The following is a 19,990-nucleotide window of genomic DNA, read 5'->3' on the forward strand; positions in this document are numbered from 1 at the left end:
CTCGATAGGGAAAAAAATCACTTACTGGGCGTATCCCTGCAGATTAAATAGCCTTGGTAGAAGCAGAAGTATTTCTAAAATTTGAATCACTCTTCTTGTCAGCAGTGAATGAGGAAAAATCCTCCCTAGCCACATCCCTAAGTTCAAGCATGTGCAGAAGCTCTGTTTAGGTTGCTGAGAAGCAAGTCTGACCCAAATCCTACCCTTTGAGCAGTTCAAGCCCTTCAGAGAACAAGGCTTCCAGTGACACCAGGGTTTGACCTCTGGAGGGAGGTAACTTGGGTCTCCACACCACTTCTGGCTCGATGCAGAGGATAGGAGGCTGTAGCACACTTGGACTGTTGCTGACTGTTGCAGACTGTGGGAAGCGGTGTGGGGCTCAGCTTACAGCCATCCTAGTGCTAGTGAGACAAAAATTGGGGGGGTGGGGGTGGTGTCATCTTGTTTATCCTATATTTTGTGCAACTAGGACTGGTGCCTCTCTAACTGCATGTCTGTTGGTGACTGAGAGGCTACAGCAGGGACCCAACAGTGCACTTAAGCACACACTTAAATTTCTCTCTAGTAAATCCTACCCTGGAGTGTGCTGCTGAACCTACACCCTGGTTTGCATTTCTCTACGGATCCCTCTGCCAGGTGAATGAAGCCCTTTTTGTTAGGAGCATCGGATTCAGACGCAATGGTTTGGACTGCGCTGCTACTCCTGTGGGGTCTCAGAAAGAAGGATCAGGAGGAGTCACCTCAGAGGAGCTGAGAGCGTAGCAGAAAGTAAATGCCATACACAAGAGCAAAAGGAATAGTGCACTTTCTTCAAGGAGCGTGACAAAGGGGCATCTTGGGGCCCCGTGTGGCACCGCTGCATAATGTCCAATGGCCTTGCAAGGCACAAATGTACTTACCTTTCCTTATTTTCTAAGGCATATCTCATTTTCAAAATTGGCTTGCAGTGAAAGGCTTCTACAGTAGCTATGTCATTTTTGAGGATGTAGTCTGAGGCTTCCTTCATCATTTCTGAACATTTTTTCATGGAATTACTTGATCCGAGTATGTGAATGTGGGAAACTGGACACAGCTCCTCTGGGATGCAGGTTAGTGTCTTACATGGGCACAAGCACAGGGATCCCGCTCCACACTCCGAATGGCGCTGCCCACCCCAAAGGTGAACATTTGCAGTTTGAAGGGTGTCTGGCTTATCTACAAGAAGCAAAACGTGCAATTCTTTACTGTCTGAAACTCTTTGCAGAGTAGCCATCAGACCCTAGCATTTCACAGCGGATGAGAGCTCGTCTCAAAGAGCAAGCAACTCCAGTGAGTTATTTCTAGGAAAAACTATTTTTTTAAAACACTGATTAAAAGCAGATTTGCGTTCCTAAAACTAACTCATCCTAAAGATCAGGAAAAAAACCAACTGCCATAGATAGAAAACTCTGACAATGCTGTTGCAGAACAAAGCCCGATAGTATAAGCAATTAAATGATCGTTATTTCAGTTGCTGGCTTTCCTTCCTGATAAGCGTGGGAAGCAGCAGTAAAACATCTGCCTCATACAGTGCTGTACTACACAACATGCAAATGCCTTCAGCAGAGGCACGCAGTGATTTGTACTGAGTGGGTACCCATGTACTGCAGTAAAATAAATACTGAGTGGCAGAAAAGGAAAGCTAATGATTTTTTTGTTTTTATTACCACCCTATCCCATACACATTCTTCCCTTTTGAAAGTGCTGTTCCTGGTCAGGGCCAGCTCAGAGAGCCCACATTGCCTGAAGTACATTTTCTTAGTTGAGACCATGGGCAAGACACCACGTGGCTTTGCAGCCCCTACCTCAGGTTCATGTGTGAGCATGTCTTCTCTTGAGTCTCTTTGTCTGTGACGCATGCAGTTGTGAGCTAGATGTGCTCTGAACTGACAGCAGAGTTTTGGCGGGGAGGAAGGCAGCTCTCTGCCCCCCGCAGTCCTCTCATGCAACTCTCTGGGGGAGCATTTGCAGCCACCGTGCACGTCAGCCTTGCAGCTGGTCCCGCACTCCCATGGCTCCCCGGAGAATGGCTCCAACATGCCTGTGGAAGCTCCTCCAAGACACGATACCAGGACCCTTGTTGGTCAGAGCAGGCAGAAAGGAGTTGTAAGAGGAACATGCCCTCTGGAGATCTGCCCTGTGTTCACGGAGGCATGAATGGCTGTGGATCTTCCAAAGTCCACACCGATATTAGGAAGGGCTGCAATCTGCAGAGTGATCTGCTTTACTTCCAGGCCCACAGGTCCCCCAGAATCCTCCTACCACGTGACCTCTCTCCAGATGGTGTCCCCTGGCGTTCCCAAAAAGCAGCAAAGCTCCTTGGGCGAGTCAGTACATGGTCAGAAATACATTGCTTCAGGCTTCAGTGCTGAAATTCATCATGCACAAGGTGCCACTGCTTCTTCCACCTGTGTGGTTCACCTGTGGCAGAGCCCAAGGACATTTAACACCAGTGGTGACGCCTTAACCCTTAGCTAAGGAGCGTGTGTGTAAGTGTTCTCTGTAGCAGCTGCTCCCGGCAATAGTTATCGTGCCCTTAGGGATCAAGGCCTGTCCAAAACCAATACCTTGGTTGTTTGTGTTACCAGCAGCAGCACACACACAAGCTGTCCCAGAAGACCAGGGATGCTGGGCAGCCTGGAGCAAGCACGTTTCCCCAGCTGCTCTGTCTTAGGGCCGGAACACATGATTTTCAGTTTGCCTGGCACCGCCTTACCTTTCTTGGGAAGTTTTCTTTGCTGTGCCAACAGAGCCTCACACTGCAGCAGAAAGAAAAAAAACAAAGATAAAAAAAAAAGACTCACAGTTTTACAGTAGCCGCAAGGACAAGACTGTTTTGTCCTCCTCAGCTGTGCCCTGTTCTGGTGCGCTGACTTGATGAGATGGAAGAAAAAAAGGCAGGACAGCAGATGGTCTCAGTGCCACATAGTGGATCAGCTAATGGAGGGAAAATGACTTTCTGAATGAGAAAGGCTGAGACGATTATAGGACTTGGAGTGTGCAAAGGCTGGTGGTAACAGGAGAGGATAGTGGGATGGAAGAGGAGAAAGAGGCAGTAACCAGGACACGAAATGCTGTGGGACTGGACAAGGCTTTTAGTTATAGGAGCAGAGAGAAAAGGCAACACATCAGAGCAGTGCTGGAAGAAACTGTAAGCTCTGGAGATAGAGGCAGAAATTCCCACAGGGCTGGCTGGCAGTCCTCATGGACTGGTGATGCCGCACTGCTAGATGCTCCACAAACTCATCATAAGGCAAGGTCTGCCCCAAAGACCACCTACTGCTCCAAGGGGCACAGCAAGTTTTCTTTGTTTACTCCTTGATGCTACTTGCTCCACAGCTTGGCATCTCTCCTTGCACTGCAGAAGAGAAGAGGTGCTCACCCTCTAGCCCAGGCAGAGAAGACCTTAGAGAATAACCAACATTTCCCTCCACGACAAAGAGAAATGGGCATTGCACTAGTGGATGCCAGCACTGTGATCCATGCAAAGACAAAACCCTCTTGATGCAGCACGGTAGGGTTGCTGGAGGAGCCTGAGCTAAGAAATGAGACTGGTTTTGGTGTGGGGCCCTGGGCAGCAGGTCGCTTTGGAGAGGGAGCAGTGGCCTTCAGCAATGAGGTGCCAAACAATCACTGCGGCTCTTTCCAGATGCTGAGGAGGGGGAAAAGCCTTTGAGTGAAGTGTTAATTATAGGGATTGCATTCCATTTCCGACAATTAAGGGAACCCATCTGTAGACATTTTAATTAACGGAGATCTTACGAGGAGTTTCAGTTTGGCTGGAGGGTCTTACTGGGTGTATTCTGTCTCCTCGGTATTTTCTGTAATTGTGCAGCCATTAGCATTTGCCCTTAAAGACAATGTTAGATGGCAATAAATAAGGAATGGACAATACAATGATTTTCATACATAGCAGATGTACATATTTGCCTCTTCCCCTGACTCCCACCATCTTTCCTAAATTAATACAACCACTAGCTACAAAAGTCTTTTTTTTTTTTCCTTAAAAAAAAGGGTGGATGGTACAATTCATGTGCATGAAGCCATTTTCTAAAAATGAAATGAGGACATTTCACCCTGTGTAATATATCATATAAAACCAGGCATAGGGTGGATATTAATAAGAATGATCCAAATAAATCCCTGTTCTATCTAAAGTATTTTCATTCCATTTGTTTTTCTATGTGTTACAATTAAAACTTATCAACATTTCTATTGAACTGTTTTCTCCCAGCTTCCTTTATACATAGTCCCTATTCTGAGATCAGCTATTTTTTCCTCAGTTTAACTTACTGAGTTTCTCCTAAAAGCACCTCAAAACTAGCAATCCCAAGAGAAACAAAAAAATAGTTTAAATTACATGTGCCATGTTTAATGTATGCTTAAGACACCCCAATGCATTGACATTTGTGCAGCCAGGAGGAGTGCATAGCCAAAAGCCCAAATCACTGGCCATCTTCTCTTGCCATCAGGGGGCTTTGGGTCTGACCTACACTCATTCCTTCACTCAGGAACTGCCTGAGAGGTCCCACACTGCTAGCTCCTGCTGTAGACTATTTAGGTTTTGCTTGGTCTGAACTAATTATTCCTCATGCCCTGGTTCCCCAGACACAGCTGAGTGTCCTTGCATCTGGCTGTGGGCTGGGAGCTGCCAGGCTTGCCGGCCAGGCAGGGCTGGCAAAGCCCTGGTGTGAAGGGGGGAGACTGAGCCCTCCTGGCCCACCCTGCCTGTGAAACAAAGCCCTAATGTAAAGCCCAAGGAAAGTGACCAACCAAAGGTTGACCCAGGTCAACCAGGCATGACTGACTCCATCAGGCTCTGCCTCCAGCTTCATCTAGCCTGATCTTAAGACAGGAACGAGGGTCCGAGAGTGAAATCCCTGGAAAGCAAGGGAGGCAGCAGCTCTGCAGTTTCTAGGCTCTGCCTGTTGAATGCCACAGCGTGTGTTAGCCCATGTTGCAGCCCAATCCAGACATCATCCCTCCGGGCCCACTCCTCAGCAGTATGGATGAGGCTGCTCTCACAGGGAGGGTCACGGAGCCGGAGGAAGCCACTGCCCGGTGCTGTGAGCTGAAGGCAACTGCACAGATCTCTTTGAGGCTGTGGGATGGTCCCACAGATGCAGCTGGAGAAGTGTCTTCACTATATAGGTGCTTTGAATTTCCTGCTGCTTGGATTTCCCTTCAGTTCCTTCTATTTTTTTCTCATTTTCAGAGACCATTTTTCATTCACTGTCTTTAATGAGACATTCAGTTCCTCAGCAATATCCAACTCATCAATCTTTTCCCTTCAAGAGCACTGCTGCTTTTATTGATCCTCTATTCCTTTTATTATATACAAGGCTATACACAGACACTCATATATATGTGTGTATACAGCAGATTCTTTTCCTTTTGTCTGTCTTTTTGTTCTTTGCTGTGTTTAAGTTGTTTGTAACATTCTTCTAATTACATGGCTGTTGATTACCTTATTGATTTATTGGGCCCTGAATGATCTCTCCTCTTCTGCTGCAAGTGCTTGAGTTTTCCTAGTTGCTCCTAACACCCACTCTTCTCATAGATGTCTCTCAGGAATAATATTAACCATCTTTCCTGACATTCCCTTTCTCCTGTCGCTCCTGCTTGTTAGCTGTCCGCTGGGACCTACCCACTTATCCACAGCTTTCTGGTGAAATGTGCTCTGCAGCAATGAAGTATGTCCATCCTGGCCTTTGCAGAGTCAGCCCTGAGTCAAAGTTGAAGTCTAACTAACGTCAGATTAACGTTTAAGAGACTTGGTAACGTCTGGCCTTCTAACGAGGCCTGCCATGTTGCTCAGAGGCCCAGCAGACAGCTCTGCTTTCTCTCCTCTTTGTGCTCATTGCGCTCCCAGTGCAATCCTTCCCAAATTTCCAAAGCTAAAAAGCTTTACATATTGTCTATTCTCTGTCTCAATGCCTGGAACAAGCCACTGCCGCCTTTACCACTCAGCCAAGTGTTACTGAAAACACAGTAGATACAGACAATCTGCTATGCAAACCAGCAGGCCTTTGGGGGTTTGAGGCCCTGAGTAATGCAACTTCTCCTGTGGGAGCGGTGCAGAAAAACAAACCAGCTGTCTGGATTGAAATCACAAGCAATTAACAGCAGTTTCAATTAGCCAGAACAGAACTTTATAAATATTTGCGAATTACACCCTACCTATTTTCACATGAAGAGCGGCAACCCTAGATCAGAGGGAACGTCGTCTGAGGGAATCCTGATGGTCAAGGGTTCAAGAATATTTCAGAATTATCTTCTTAATTAGAAGCAGCACAGCCCACTCTGCTGTGCGCAGACGGGCACGAGAACTACAGAGAGAAATTAGAGAGGGAGACTGGAGGGAAACTCTGGCAGCGGGTCCTCGTCGCAAGGCACGGCGCGGCAGGGATTCCAGCAGGAGGAGATCCCACCCCTGCCCGCCTCCAGCATCCAGCAGAGACTCCACACTCGTCAGACTGCAGTTATCATCGGAGAAAAAAGGACGCATTCATCTATACTTGCCCTGGGAGAAAGGACTGTTTTGGAAATGAGTGCCCTTGCATACAAGAAAGATTTCTTTGGGTGGATGGGGGGTGGATATGGGTTTCCTTTTCGGGGCACTGGAGGCCAAAGGAAACTTACGGATGGTAATCACTGCCACGTTAAAACACATCATGTCATGATAACGGGAGAGACAGAAACCCACCCCAGATCGTCTGATAAAAATAGCTAAGATACATGGGGAATGGAATCCACCACCACCTCGGTGAAGCCGCAGGAATCTCTTTCCATTGTAAATACACGCCATACAAGGATGCCAGCTCTCGCAGGAGTGATAGCAAAACATAAATCACGCTAACTAGTAACAGGACCCACCAAACAATGCAAAATGCCTAGAAATTGAGGCTTGGCTCTACACACAGAGAACTGTGCCTAAACTTGGAGCATTTTCTAGGGCAGCCGGAGGTGAGACTCAAGGCTCTGCTCCAATCACGGGGAGGAGGACCTAAACCTGGGATACAGTCTGCACAGATAAACCCACACACCTGCATATTTTGTTGCTAGATCGTTTCTGGGGAGATTGTTAAGTGCTCAGTGTGTCTAACAGCCAAAGCCCAGGCAAAGGGAGTACTAGTTTGAATTTGGGCATGAGTTGCAGGAAAGAGGTTATTGTATCAGTTTCAGATGAGGAATAGTTCAGTCAAACCTGATACTCTGACTACATTTTGCTGTCATTAATTATTTAGAAACTGTCTAAATCGGGATTTAGATCCTGAGGTTAGGTATGCAAATTTGGAAATCTTGGCATACGAAACACCTCCCAGGGCTTCAGTTTTGTCACGATTTTCCACATACGTTAACGAGAGCAAGAAAGAGGAGAGTGACTTCTCTCACCAGTGCATGCATGCTCTACCTGCCCACTGATTCCAAGGGACGTGCACACGCAGCCTTGAGAATCAGCCCAGGATTTTCTGTCAGTGGTAGTAAACTGTGAATTAAATGAGAGTTCATCAAGCAGTGCTGTTGTGGTTTCAAAATTGCATTATTCTTTATCTGGATCCACAAATACACGTTTGATTACGGCTGTAAGCACATGACAAAATGCCTTGCAGTGCAAATGCTACACAAAGATAACATTGCGATAATTTTTCTTCTATCTACAGACTTTGTTACTTTGGGTGATGTTTTATGGTATGGAGCATAAAGCTGCAATAAATCTTTCAGATACTACCTTCAAACACGCACTAAGGTAATTTTTCCTTTAACAATTGTGAGTTGATCTTTTTTACATGACCACTCAACACTTTTGTCCTTAAACCAGAGGATTAAACCAGTGCTTTCCAAAGTGTGACCATTTACAGGCTCTAAGTCTTGCCTGCAGCCCGCAAAGAGCCCTGTGAATGGCAGCTGTCCCCCAGCGAGCCAGCTGGCTGCTCATGCTACAAGGAATTAAGGAATGGTCCTGAATTCTCCCTACGGTGATTTGGAGCACCGTGGGACAGGCAAGGTGGCTCGGCCTGACACCACAGCCTCCGTTAGCACTTAAAATCACAGCTTGTTTAGCCTCCACACATATGCGGCAGAGAGAAAAAGCCTCTTGTGAGCTCCAGCTTCTCGAGCAGAAGTCTAGCAATGGGAGCCAGGACAGAGGAGGCATCCCCTCCTCAGTAAGCACTGCAATTTGTAGCATTTGACGTCAAAAATAAAATCAAGGCCCGACCGCGCTAATTGCAAAAGAACCAATACACATATGCAAATACTTTGCACAGGGTGAGCTGCTTTCTTAAGCCCCCAGCCATGCCTTGCCGAGCTGGCCGAGCGCACAAGGGGGATGCTGAAGGACCTGGTGGGGCAGCCCTGCAGAAGGGAGAGACACTGGATCCCATAATGCTTTTCCCTGGAGGGGCTGGTGGTAGAACTGGGACTAAAACCATCAAAATCCCCAACCACTTGGAAACCAAAACCATACGCATGCTAAGTATTTCAGAACATTGTAATGTTGTGTAGTACTTAAAATACCTGCAAATGATCATTTCTTCCTCTTCTCTCCCCCTCAAAAAAGGCTTGTTTTATAAAAGGACTAATTATCCAGTTGGTCAAGACACAACGGATGCTAAATTTATTCATGGACCCTCATCTGCCAACGCACTTCCATTTCTTATCTGATTTTTTGCTTCTTTCCTTCAGCTGGCTACTGACCTTACAGCATCCCTTTAATATTCCTTCTTCCCTCTCTAAGGTTTCTGTAAAATCCTTCCCTACTTCCATCACCTTTCTTCCATCCATTCGCCAAGCTGCTTTGAAATCCCCGGCTCTTGTGTGTGTAGCAGTCACCCTGCGGTCTGAATGCAACATTAAGGATGGTTGCTGGGGCAAGCCCTTCCTCAGAGCAGTGCTCTGTTTCTATCTACCACCAGGTACAGTTGACTTTGCTTAAAAATATTCCTAGTGTGGAAGGGGGTAAAAGGCACTTGAGAAACACGCATAACCCAGGTAATTAAAGACCTTGCGATGACCACACGGTCCGAAGGTCCAGAAAGCCAAACACACCTGAGGAAAAAATCCTCCTTCTCTGTAATTGCTGAGTATAAATTGCTCTTTTATTAATTATTTAGGTGAGTACCAGCTACTCCCAGTCAGAGTAATCACAGTTAACAAGATTATCTTCTTGTGCTAGCTGTAATTAGCAGAGATCAGACAAAAAGTATAAATTACCTGGCATTAGGTGCACAAGCTTCTACTAACCGCAGGTCCTCAGACGTGATCTCGCACATTGGCTGCACTTCGGCGGTTTGCAGCTCTTTTGCAAGAGTTTCAGATTGTGAAATTTGCACTAAGACCTACTGCAAGCAAGCAAAGGAGCAGCATTCTGAAGAGAGAAGCTCCTTGTGGGCATCTTTTCCATTTTCTTGTCTGTATCTTCCATCTTTCTGTTCTGCAGAAGGTTTTGTAAAAAATATTGAAATCAACTCTATTTGCATTTTTTTTTAATTTAATACTGAAGTAATTTTGCATTTGTGGTGCACACAATTCAAACCCAGGAGCTTACATCCCTTGAAATCAACATTAAGATTACCTCTCTGTGTCTGCTTAAGATTTCCCTATGCTTTTTGGATCAATGAAAATGTCCCCCCCTACCCAGAAATTCTTCCACACCTTTGAAATTTTGAATTTCTGGGGAAAAAATGCAATAAACAATCGAGTTGAAAGCTGAGGTAATGGCTAAAATGTGAGAATTTTGTTTGCTTAGTCATTTAAGGGAGGGAATTCTTGCCCAAACACTTTTCTATTGAAAATAAGGAGCACAAAGGAGGAAGAGAGGAGGTTCTCTTTCTACCTAGCTTCATCTAATCTAATCTAATCAAATCAGAACAACCCAGCTACATTAGCAAGACCTTGTGGAGGAAGGCCTCAAAAATGGGCAGAGACATACCTGAGGCTGTTTGGCACGTCTGTGACAGCACAGACAAGAACCCAAATCTCAGGGGTCCCAGCTCCATGCTCTTGTCATAAGGGTCCCCAGGGTACAGAGACAGCCTAATAAAAGCTTCAGGTAGATAAAAGCTTGACTATGTTTTTGAAAGCCAATTTTTAAGTAATTTCTAGGTGAAGGATGTTTAAAAAGAGAATGTCTGTTTATGCACTCAAGCACACAGGGCAGCGTTCCTGAAAAGCAACTTTTAGAGTAACAGAGAAGATTCGGTTTCCAATTTGGAAAAACGGAGCAGTTACCACTGATGGCATCGATACAGCAATTCTGCCATTTCTATGTATTTCCCCTTCCCTGGCTGCCAGCAGAATATTTTGGATGACTAAACCCACTTTTTTTTCCTTCTCAAATCCAAACTTCTCCCTGAAGGCCAGTCTCAAGCTCCCGTTAAAAGGCGACCTGGCACGTTTTATCCCTGCAGGCCGTACCCGGCGGCTGCCCTTGCCCCCTGCGAGGCGGCGGGCTCTCCCCAGCCCCCCCAGCCCAGACGGACCCCGCCGGGCGGCGGCGGCAGCGCAGCTCCGCGCTCGCAGCACCATCTATGGAGCGGGAGGAGCACAGCAGCCAGAGGAGCGGGAGGGCTGGAAAAAGGGAATGAGGAAATATTCCTCCTCAGGCTGCAGTTTGCTCCCAAGGGCACAGGAAGAGAGGCCAAGCTGTACGGCAAGCCCTCGAAGGGCATTTAGGTGTCGCAGGCGTGCGACGCCGTGCGCTCACGACTGCAGGCTGCTGCGCATGGGGAATCATAGAACGGTTTGGGTTGGAAGGGACTTCAAAGATCATCTCATTCCAACCCCCTGCCATGGGCAGGGACACCTCCCACTAGACCAGGTTGCTCAAAGCCCCATCCAGCCTGGCCTTGAACACTTCCAGGGATGGGGCGTCCACAACTTCTCTGGGCGCCCTATTCCAGTGCCTCACCAACCTCACAGTGAAAAACTTCTTCCTCATATCTAATCTAAATCTATCCTCTTCCAGTTTGAAACTGTTACCCTGTGTCCTATCATTACACTCCCTGATAAGGAGTCCCTCCCCATCCTTCCTGTAAGCCCCCTTTGGGTACTAGAAGGCTGCTGTAAGGTCTTGGAGCCTTCTCTTCTCCAGATGAACAACCCCAACTCCCTGAGCCTGTCTTCATAAGAGAGGTGCACCAGCCCTCTGATCATCTTTGTGGCCCTCTGCTAGACCCGTTCCAACAGGTCCATGTCCTTGCGCTGAGGACTCCAGAGCTGGACGCAGTATTCCAGATGGGGTCTCACCAGGGCGGAGTAGAGGGGGGAGAATCATAAGTGAGCCCCTCCAGGCACCTGTACTTGTATAGCTTGTAACACACCAATGATGTACTTTTTCCTTCCATCTCATACTCAAAAAAATGACTGAGTTTCTCTGACTTTGAAGTTTTAGCAAACAGAAAAAACTGCTTCAAGTACATGTACAATACAGCACATTTTAGTTTACCACAACATTTTAAAGTATAATTTTAAAATAATAAAGCTCACAGAGCTTACTAAATAGGCAGTAACAATAGTTTTACTTAAAATATAGATGACATGCAGGGATCTTATTTTTATTTTTTTTACCTCAGAGCATCACTTTCAGTTGCCTACACCGCCCATAAATACAGGGATACAATTCTCCAGGCATTTGCAAGCCCTGCTGTGACAGAAGCCAGTCTCCCAACCACGCCCAAGGGGAGCAGCATGGGCACCCAGCTGCCTTGGCAAACTGCCTTATCCTGACACGGGGGGGAAGTGGTGAACATGTGTATTGCAGCCCGCTGTGGTCCAGTACAGACAGGATTGATAACTTACAAGAAGGTTCATTAAATGTCACTTTTCTTCAACAGAAACCAGTCAACTCTGTCACTAAGCCCAGCATAAAACTAATTTCTGACTTCTGACAGGTACCCCTCATTCCAAATTAGCCCAGGATCCCCTCAGCGGGGCCTTCACAGGTTTGCTCTCGATTTAACTCCTTTCATTCTCCTCCTTTCAGAAAGACCTGTAAGCAGGTAGCACCAGTACGAGTTGTCTCATCCATACACATTATCCTGGGGTTTTGTTTCCGAGAAGGCTCAGCCTGCAACGCTCCTCTCCCCGTCCTCTACCAGCTCAGGGAAGGCCCAGCCAAATCCCTCAGGAACAGAGCTTTCTTGAGGAATACTTTAAGCTCCATTTCTGGAGAAGAGGTCTAATAAGAAACAATATCCTGGACTTTATCCATACTGGGTTTATAACACATGTGCAACTCCTCCTTGAAAATCACAAGGGGGTTAGGCAGGGGCCAGGGGAGAAAACCTCTGCATGATACAATACTTTTGGTCAATTTTTCTGTGCAGCCAAAGCCTCAGCCTTTTTTATTTATTTGTGTGGTCACAGCAACCACGGGTAGGAAGAAAGAATATGAGGCAAAGGGCTTTTATGAACTTCCTGCTACTCAGAAGGCAACTTCTCCCCTCTGTCCCACTGACCCACTTACCGTTTCTTCCACTGCAGTCCTGACACCATCACTCATACACGCCAGCACATCAGTGAAACAGCATCTTCATCACAGATTTTCCTTTGCTAATCTAAGGATTTGCCAGCACCAAAAAGAGGAATCCTCCCTTTAGCATTTAAGGAGGGGGAAATTCACTTACCATAGAAATTAACTGCTTGGGAAACGTCTTCTTTCACCTATTGAACTTCCAGCCTGATTGGGAAAAAGGTGATATTTAAGCATACATTCTTACCTCGAGGAAGTTTCTCTGTGGGAGTTTCATAGCCTATTCATTCAGAACAGCTTGGTGGAATATTTCATTTAGATGGTATTTCTTTTTAGTATAAGTCAGCAGAAAAAAATCCAATATGATCTTGTCTTGACAGAAAAAAAACCTACTTCCTAAAAGAGTGTAGGCCTATAGTCTTCCCCCCCACGCCCCCGCCTACTTAAACAAACAGAATTGTTGATTCTACTGATTGCATATGGCCCTAGGAAACCTTCCATTCTACCTGGACTGATCTGTGGAAAGAAAATACTTAGCATCTGCTTCTCCATTCTCACTGTTGAGATTTTTTTCTTCTTCAAGATCAGTCAAAGATTCTCTGCCTCAAGACAGTAAGCATGCCTGTATTTTCTTAGCAGTACTTTTTGATTTTGCCATCGTATCCAAATCAGTATGCAGAGATATTTATATTAACTATTATCATCTAAAAATCTAGGAACAGGCAGAACCCATGGCAGTCTATTCTGCAGCAAGCACCCTGCTGCGTACATTGTCAACCCATAAATCTAGTCGGAATTTTAAACTGACACACAGAAGTGCCCCACAACTGGAAGTCACCCATGTGATACAAAGATCAAGATAATTAACTCCTCCCACATGAGAATTAATTTGTGCACCCACTCAAGTAGGTAACTGACCTAGTTATATGTAAAATGTAGTAATTTAGACTGCTGCTTCAGAGACCTCAGTGGTTGTCCTGGTCTGAGAAAACATTTAGATACAACTCCCCTAAACATCTGAGACAGTACTGACTGAGTAGTCAGAAAACCTGACGTGTTTTTAGAAATCAACATCCTTGAAGAGCAGCAAATTAGCTGCTTTGCAGGAAAGACTACCAAGCTATCAAGCAAATTGCAATTTTAACAAAATAACCCCCTAGATTTCGAAGAAACATTTAAATACGTTGGTGAAAAACATTTAATGGTAAGAATACATACCTGCATGCAATTTCAACAAAAAGGCCTGAATAGTTTGGATAATGTTTTTCTTCAGTATCATGAAACTTGAAGTGAAAGGTAATATAGTTTCACTGTTCGTGGCTTCCAGATTAAGTCTAAAAATTACATTTTCCTTCTTTTTTCCTGAAACAGTTTTGTTTGGAAATATGTACTGGAGCAGTAGCGTACACAAAAGACAGACATATGTATCTATATATACAATTTTCTTTTATTAACAACGTATGTCATTACTGAACAAGGCAACTGGGAAATACAAGGACTGGACATATACATGAAAATTTTACAACTTGACAAAAAATTGGCATATGACTTATATACAGATGCGATTAATAAAGGTTACAACTCTACTGTATTTGATTAAACACAGTCCTAAGCACTTACATTATGAAAATATGACGTTGATCATACAGAGGTCAAGTTCTGGAATCTAAAAATAATAACAATTTAAAAACTTCAAAACCTTCTATGCCCATCCATTTTACAGACCATCACTACAGCTTTTCCTACTGCCATATACATGAAAGATTATCAAAAATATATTGATGGGTCTATCGCTAATCATGAATGTTTATATTTACATTAAGTTAGCAAATTTTTCACCAAATACTTTATATACAAAACTCAATTTTGCCCTTTGTGAAAGTCGTTAAAAAGTTAAAAACCATAGAAATGCCAGTTAGAAATAACGCATTCCAAAAATCGGACTTGTTTACAACAACTGAGAACAATTGAAAATAATTTATGAAAAGGTATGTCATTTTAGTACACGTACTCTCACAACACTTTAGTTCCAATACAGAGTAGCAGGAATTTTGTTCTGGGTGTGTTCTTTGAGTGGTATCTTCTCTTTCAATAATGCTGCAAGAAAAGAAAAATAGAATTATTCTTAAGCAGTTTGTCATGAGTCTTTGAAGAAGGCAGAAATAATTCAAGGGACCAATATTCCTTCTCCCCTTCTCAGTGCAGGAAGCCCTGTCCCCATTTGTATTGGCCCAAACATTCAAAATTCTTATTTCTTACTTGGAGGCTAAAAGTGGAAGAAAAAAAAAAATTAAAAAAAACCAACCAAACAAACAGAAAAGAGAAACCCAACAGCCTCTGTACTTCAGTGCTATTCAGAAGGCACACATCCTTTTGCCAGCAGTGTTTTTGAATACGAGCTTGGCTGGTTTTTGTATTTGACTAGAATGCTTTTGCAGCATGCTTTGAGCACCCCTAACAAAATCAGTCCTCTCTGCCAAACTAGAAACCCCTCCAACCTGTCTCTCAATTGAAAAAGAGCTTAGACAGGAACCAGACGTTCGCTCTGCAGGCACTTCTTCTACACAGACACGAGCACCTAAGGAATTCTGCAATACAAAACATGGATGCTGAATGAATCTACACATACTAAGGATTAGACAGCTACTGAAACAGGAACTCTCTTGGAATTATGTTCTGCTCAGGCCCACCTGAGTACCAGAAATCCATTTGAGAACACAGAAGCACACTTTACAGTGCTTCCAGTATGTACGAAAAACAGCACATGGATCAATCGAATCGCGAAGGTCTCAGCTCACTTCTTCAAGTGACAGGCATTATGGAAACAACGCTGTGGTTCTTCACTGAATCACAGCAGTACAACACAATTGTTCATAAAGCACCGCAATAACTTTGTCAAAGCACTGACACACATAATAAGCAAAATTAGATCTTGCTGTCAAATCCAAATGAAGTGGACTGAATTTCCCTTTTTATCTCTAGAGATGCTGAATGCATCTTCTGTACTTGCTGTATGGAATCCCTGTCTTCCAATTCCACCAAAGTCTCTCCATGTGCTATTATTTCACATATGTGCTATTCTTACTCATTCTTCAAACTCCATAATGACCAACTCTTAACTTTTTCTTTGTTTGTAAAAGATAAGGGTGAAATGACATGTCAACCACCTTTAATCTATGCAGCCACACTCCTAGTCTTGAGATCTTGTGCCCTCTTGTTTCAGACAGCCCTCCCTTCTTTGGCTTTCCTCCTAAGTAATTATCCTCCAACTTGCCCTTCAGGTCATTCTTCTCAAACCAAGCTCACTGGAGGAAGGGGTATAACATCTTTGGCCTTCTCTTTTCTCTATCCTGTTCCTAAGTCACTTCATCCAAAACACGAGATCCGGTTACCTTCTCAATATTCATGATTTCACACAAATCAAACTATTTCTCCAGTTTATTGCTTCTCTCTACACATTTTCAGACCTGTTCACATATATCTTTCTAGCAATGTTGCCTTCTCCAAATTCAAGTACTTTTCACCACAGCTTTTCTTCACAAACTTTGGCAATCTGAGCATCCTGCTTAGGTTACAGACCAATGACAAATGGTCAAGTCTTCAAGCCTTTCTTGTCTCTACATCTTTCGCATGCAGTAACTGTATCAGCATTTTGCAAGTTTTCGGCAGTCTTTCTAAAACGTGTTCTGCTTAGTCCACTTGAATGTCTAAAACTCTAATCCAGGCCCTGAGCCTTTCCTTTTAAGTTGTGTTAGTCTTCCGATTCAGGTACACTCCCACAAACAGTGCTGCTGGCACAACTTAAGGTGAGGTGTGGGAGGAGACAGTAACTGAAGATACATAAACAGCTCTGCTAATGTATATGAAACTACAGTTTCCTCATCTTCCTTTCACTAACACCTCAAATAATCTGTGTCTGATAATCTTCGGTCTGGTTCTATTTTTATAACTACTTCCTATCTCGCATTTTGTAAACTCTCCAGAGCTAGGATTTGGTATGGTTCATACAGTACCTGGAACTGAAATATTTACAGCAAAAATTTAGGATCCTTTACATTGCAGTGATAGGAAAGATACCACAGCCACAAAATCTGTACAGGAATTTACTCATTAACAGGATAACTTTAAGGTTTCTCAGATCTTACCAGTTTAATTTGTGCTCTGTCGCTGGACTTTTGGTCCAACGCTCTGAGTTTCTTCTTCTGGATTTGGGCGTTTCCCTGCACTAATGCCAGTACCAAGGGTCGTTCTTCCTGATAATTTAAAACCGGTATTGACATTAAGACTCTGTTGACATTACACTTCATATATTCAGGAAAAGCGTTTCGATTTTTTTTGTTGTTCTTTAAATTACCTGCTTGTAATAAGTGTGATTGCTGATTGTCTCCATGAGCATAGTGTAAGATACTACTTGCTTGACAGTAACCTGTTCAGATACAGTAGATATTTATTATAATAAATAAAATTTAAAACTGCAAGCAAGAGTACAATTACATTCTTTACAACAACAAAAAGGAGACGATTTATTTTCCATTATCAAGAAAAACCCTTCCATAAACCGTCCGGAATGCAGAAGAGTTCTTCTGCAAATAATAAAAGTGCCTCATGGCAGTCTACAACAGTTAAATATATATATGCACAGCGAACAATATTAACTGCGTACATATTTATGCATTATATTTGCAACAAGCAGAATGTTTATATATCCAAACACTTAAATTCCAAGCTGTTATGAATTTTAACATTTGTTCTGCCCAGTCTCCTCATCCTCTTTATTATTCTGTTATAGCAATACTAGTGAATCCTTAGCATAACTAAGCTGTGGAAAAAAAACCAAAACCAACAACCAACCAACACGCAAGTAACTTAAAGACGCAAACTATTTTCTGGTTCATGTAAACTATCCACTGGCAACCTTGACACTGAGCGTTCTGCATAAATAATGCAAATTAGCAAAAGCAGTTGCAAGGTTTCTTATTCTGAACAGTTGTGGTGTTCTGGTTATGTTCTGGGTGCTTAAACAAAACACAGATTACAGTCTTTCATGGTCAGTAAACACACAACCTGTTAAGACTGCAAAGAAAGAAACAGTTAGTGCTAAATTTGATTGCAACTTTGATCTATCACAAAGCACAGCTTAAGTCTCTGTATACAGTAACAAAAATTTGCCTCCACAATAGGAGAACATCCACACAAAACTGTGGAAATTTATCACATATGGAAAGAGTCATAGTGAAATCAAGGAAAAGATAACATGCAAATTTTGTTATCAAATACACAAAGTGAACTTCTTTCTTTCAGTATCTTTCATTTAAAGTAACCTAGGATAATGTTTATTAATTTTTGTTTAGTCATACTTGTGATCCCTTCCACTCAAAACATACAAATACTGTTCTGCATGAGCATTTTAAAGATAAAAGTGACAAGACAAGCAAGTTCACTTTAAGAAATAATTTTTACGTTTCAAGAACAGAAACAAGGCCAGTTCAAGTCGCAGACAGCAGCTGTCACAAAAAAAATAAATAATATCTATCCACATTATTTTGATGTTTTGTCTGTCTTTCCATAGTTGCAAGGATTTGGAGATCCTCTACAGACATGGACTGCCATAATACCTTGCTGCTGAATTCCACTTGCTCCTGTATGAGAGTCTCCCAGGGCACACGGCTGAACAACTGTATGGCCATCACCAGTTCCCAGCTGAGCTCCTGGAGAGGCAGGAAAAAGACTTAAATATAACCAGACACAATTCCAATTCTGGTATTTTAAATGTTGGGGATTTCCCCCACACACACTTCAAGAGGTGGACTTTGATTGTGTTTTTTTAAAAAAAAAAAAAAAAAAACAAACAAAACAAAAAACCCAAAAAACAACACAACCCTCGGAACAGGTCCAAAGCTCTAATGCTTCCATCTTTCCAAAAATCACACTTGCAAATTCAGACAAATACACAGTAACCTCCTACAAAATGGATACATTTCTGATGTGAAAAGTGTAAGTACATGTATGCATTTAAGTATAGATGTGTACACTTTAAGGAGAAAAGAGTGCACATAATGTTAATTTTTTTAACTAAGCCCTTCCTGTCTTGTCAATCTCTGAAGCTAAAAGAACTAAAAGCTCAAGCACCCAGCTTTAAGGAGTCTAGATTTTAATTCTTTGAGAGGAATGGTACTGGCTGAGAACGATAAGGTCCACCTTCCTCCACAATCTGCTTCTAACCTTGACTAAAGCCTAATGAGAATACAGACCCAGTAAATTTCCAGTTCTGTTGTATCCTTTTACAATGAGGAGTCCAAACTGTACATAGCATTCGATATATTGATGCACCAAGGATTTATACAACGTTAATACTATTTTTTTCCCTTAGTAACTAGCTAATGCTAGTCTTTGTATGTTACAGTAAGAATGTTAATAGTCTAAAGTAATTTTCATCAAAACTGTATGATAAATTCTACATTCAGTTCTTTCAGACACCGTCTACCAAATTGTTGTTGACATTATGGTATAATTAAATTTCAGTAAGCAAACTAACACTAGCATTAGAAAATTAACAGTTCTGACTTGAAAATTCACAAATCACTCTATTATAAATATGAGGATGCTCGTAGACTTCTAGGAGAAAAATCACATTCAAATGCTTTTGAAATCAAACCGTTTGATACATGTTAATAAGTAATCTTCAGGGGGAAAAAATAGTCTAAAAAATTCTTACATGTTTTAGAAAAAAATCTACGAGATGTCTACATACAAATACTACCAAACAGTGAATAAAATTGAAAATGTTTGTGATTTGTACTGAAAATTGTCTTGTGAAAACAGCTCGCTCTTACAATACATAATGCCAAAGGCATTATAAAAGAAGCTTGTGCAGTTCAGTTCAAATAATTGTAGGTATTAAAAGAATTTGACTGACCTCCTGTACTACCACAACCAGAAATGCTTTCTCCTGGTGAATAGCCCATTAGGCCACCATTTCCATTTCCATTTGGATTAGAAGGCACTGTTGCAAGAAGACCTAAGCAACGAAATAAAACAGAGAGCCACAAAGAAAGAGAGCAAAAAAAGATTAATTGTAGTACACTTTTTTTTCTTCATGATAGTCAATTCTCCACTTTCACCCTGACTGGTTCACCTTTATAACGGGAAAACATCTCTCTATTTTGCCTAATTCTGGGATCTTGCCAAGTAATTTTAGTTCACAATTACTTAACAGGCATTTTCTACATAATATTCTGCATAACCTTTCCAATATCAATCGGTTACACATATCAACTATGTTGCATTGAAGTGCAATGTATCCCGATTCAACATCCGATATCTGAACACACTGACTGCTTACACCTTCCGGAGCAACACAAGTGCATGTGGTTTACCTCTCAGGGCAAAGGGCACAGCCTTTCCCAGCTAAGAAGAATGCTACCAGAGTTTGCACTGGTCTCTGTCTGAGCAACAGCATTTGCAAATGCAAATACAGTATGGCTGAAGTCATGAACC

General features: G+C 42.9%; 1 protein-coding gene across 2 annotated transcripts in view; it reads right to left on the reverse strand.

Moving 5' to 3' along the window:
- Positions 1-13,918: 13,918 nt before the first annotated feature.
- Positions 13,919-19,990, reverse strand: part of CRY1 (cryptochrome circadian regulator 1) — a 38,894-nt gene continuing 32,822 nt past the window's right edge. The window contains exons 10-14 of one of the 2 annotated variants that reach the window (XM_074580702.1): positions 19,410-19,511; positions 18,109-18,201; positions 16,848-16,919; positions 16,639-16,746; positions 13,919-14,590 (exon numbers count right to left, since the gene is read on the reverse strand). In XM_074580702.1, coding sequence (XP_074436803.1) covers positions 16,643-16,746; positions 16,848-16,919; positions 18,109-18,201; positions 19,410-19,511 — 371 coding nt within the window. In that variant the 3' untranslated portion in view covers positions 13,919-14,590; positions 16,639-16,642. The remainder of the gene's footprint in view (positions 14,591-16,638; positions 16,747-16,847; positions 16,920-18,108; positions 18,202-19,409; positions 19,512-19,990) is intronic. The other variant, XM_074580711.1, reaches the window with a different exon arrangement.

The sequence above is a fragment of the Larus michahellis genome, chromosome 1 (assembly GCF_964199755.1).
Source record: "Larus michahellis chromosome 1, bLarMic1.1, whole genome shotgun sequence".
Taxonomy (NCBI): Eukaryota; Metazoa; Chordata; class Aves; order Charadriiformes; family Laridae; genus Larus; species Larus michahellis.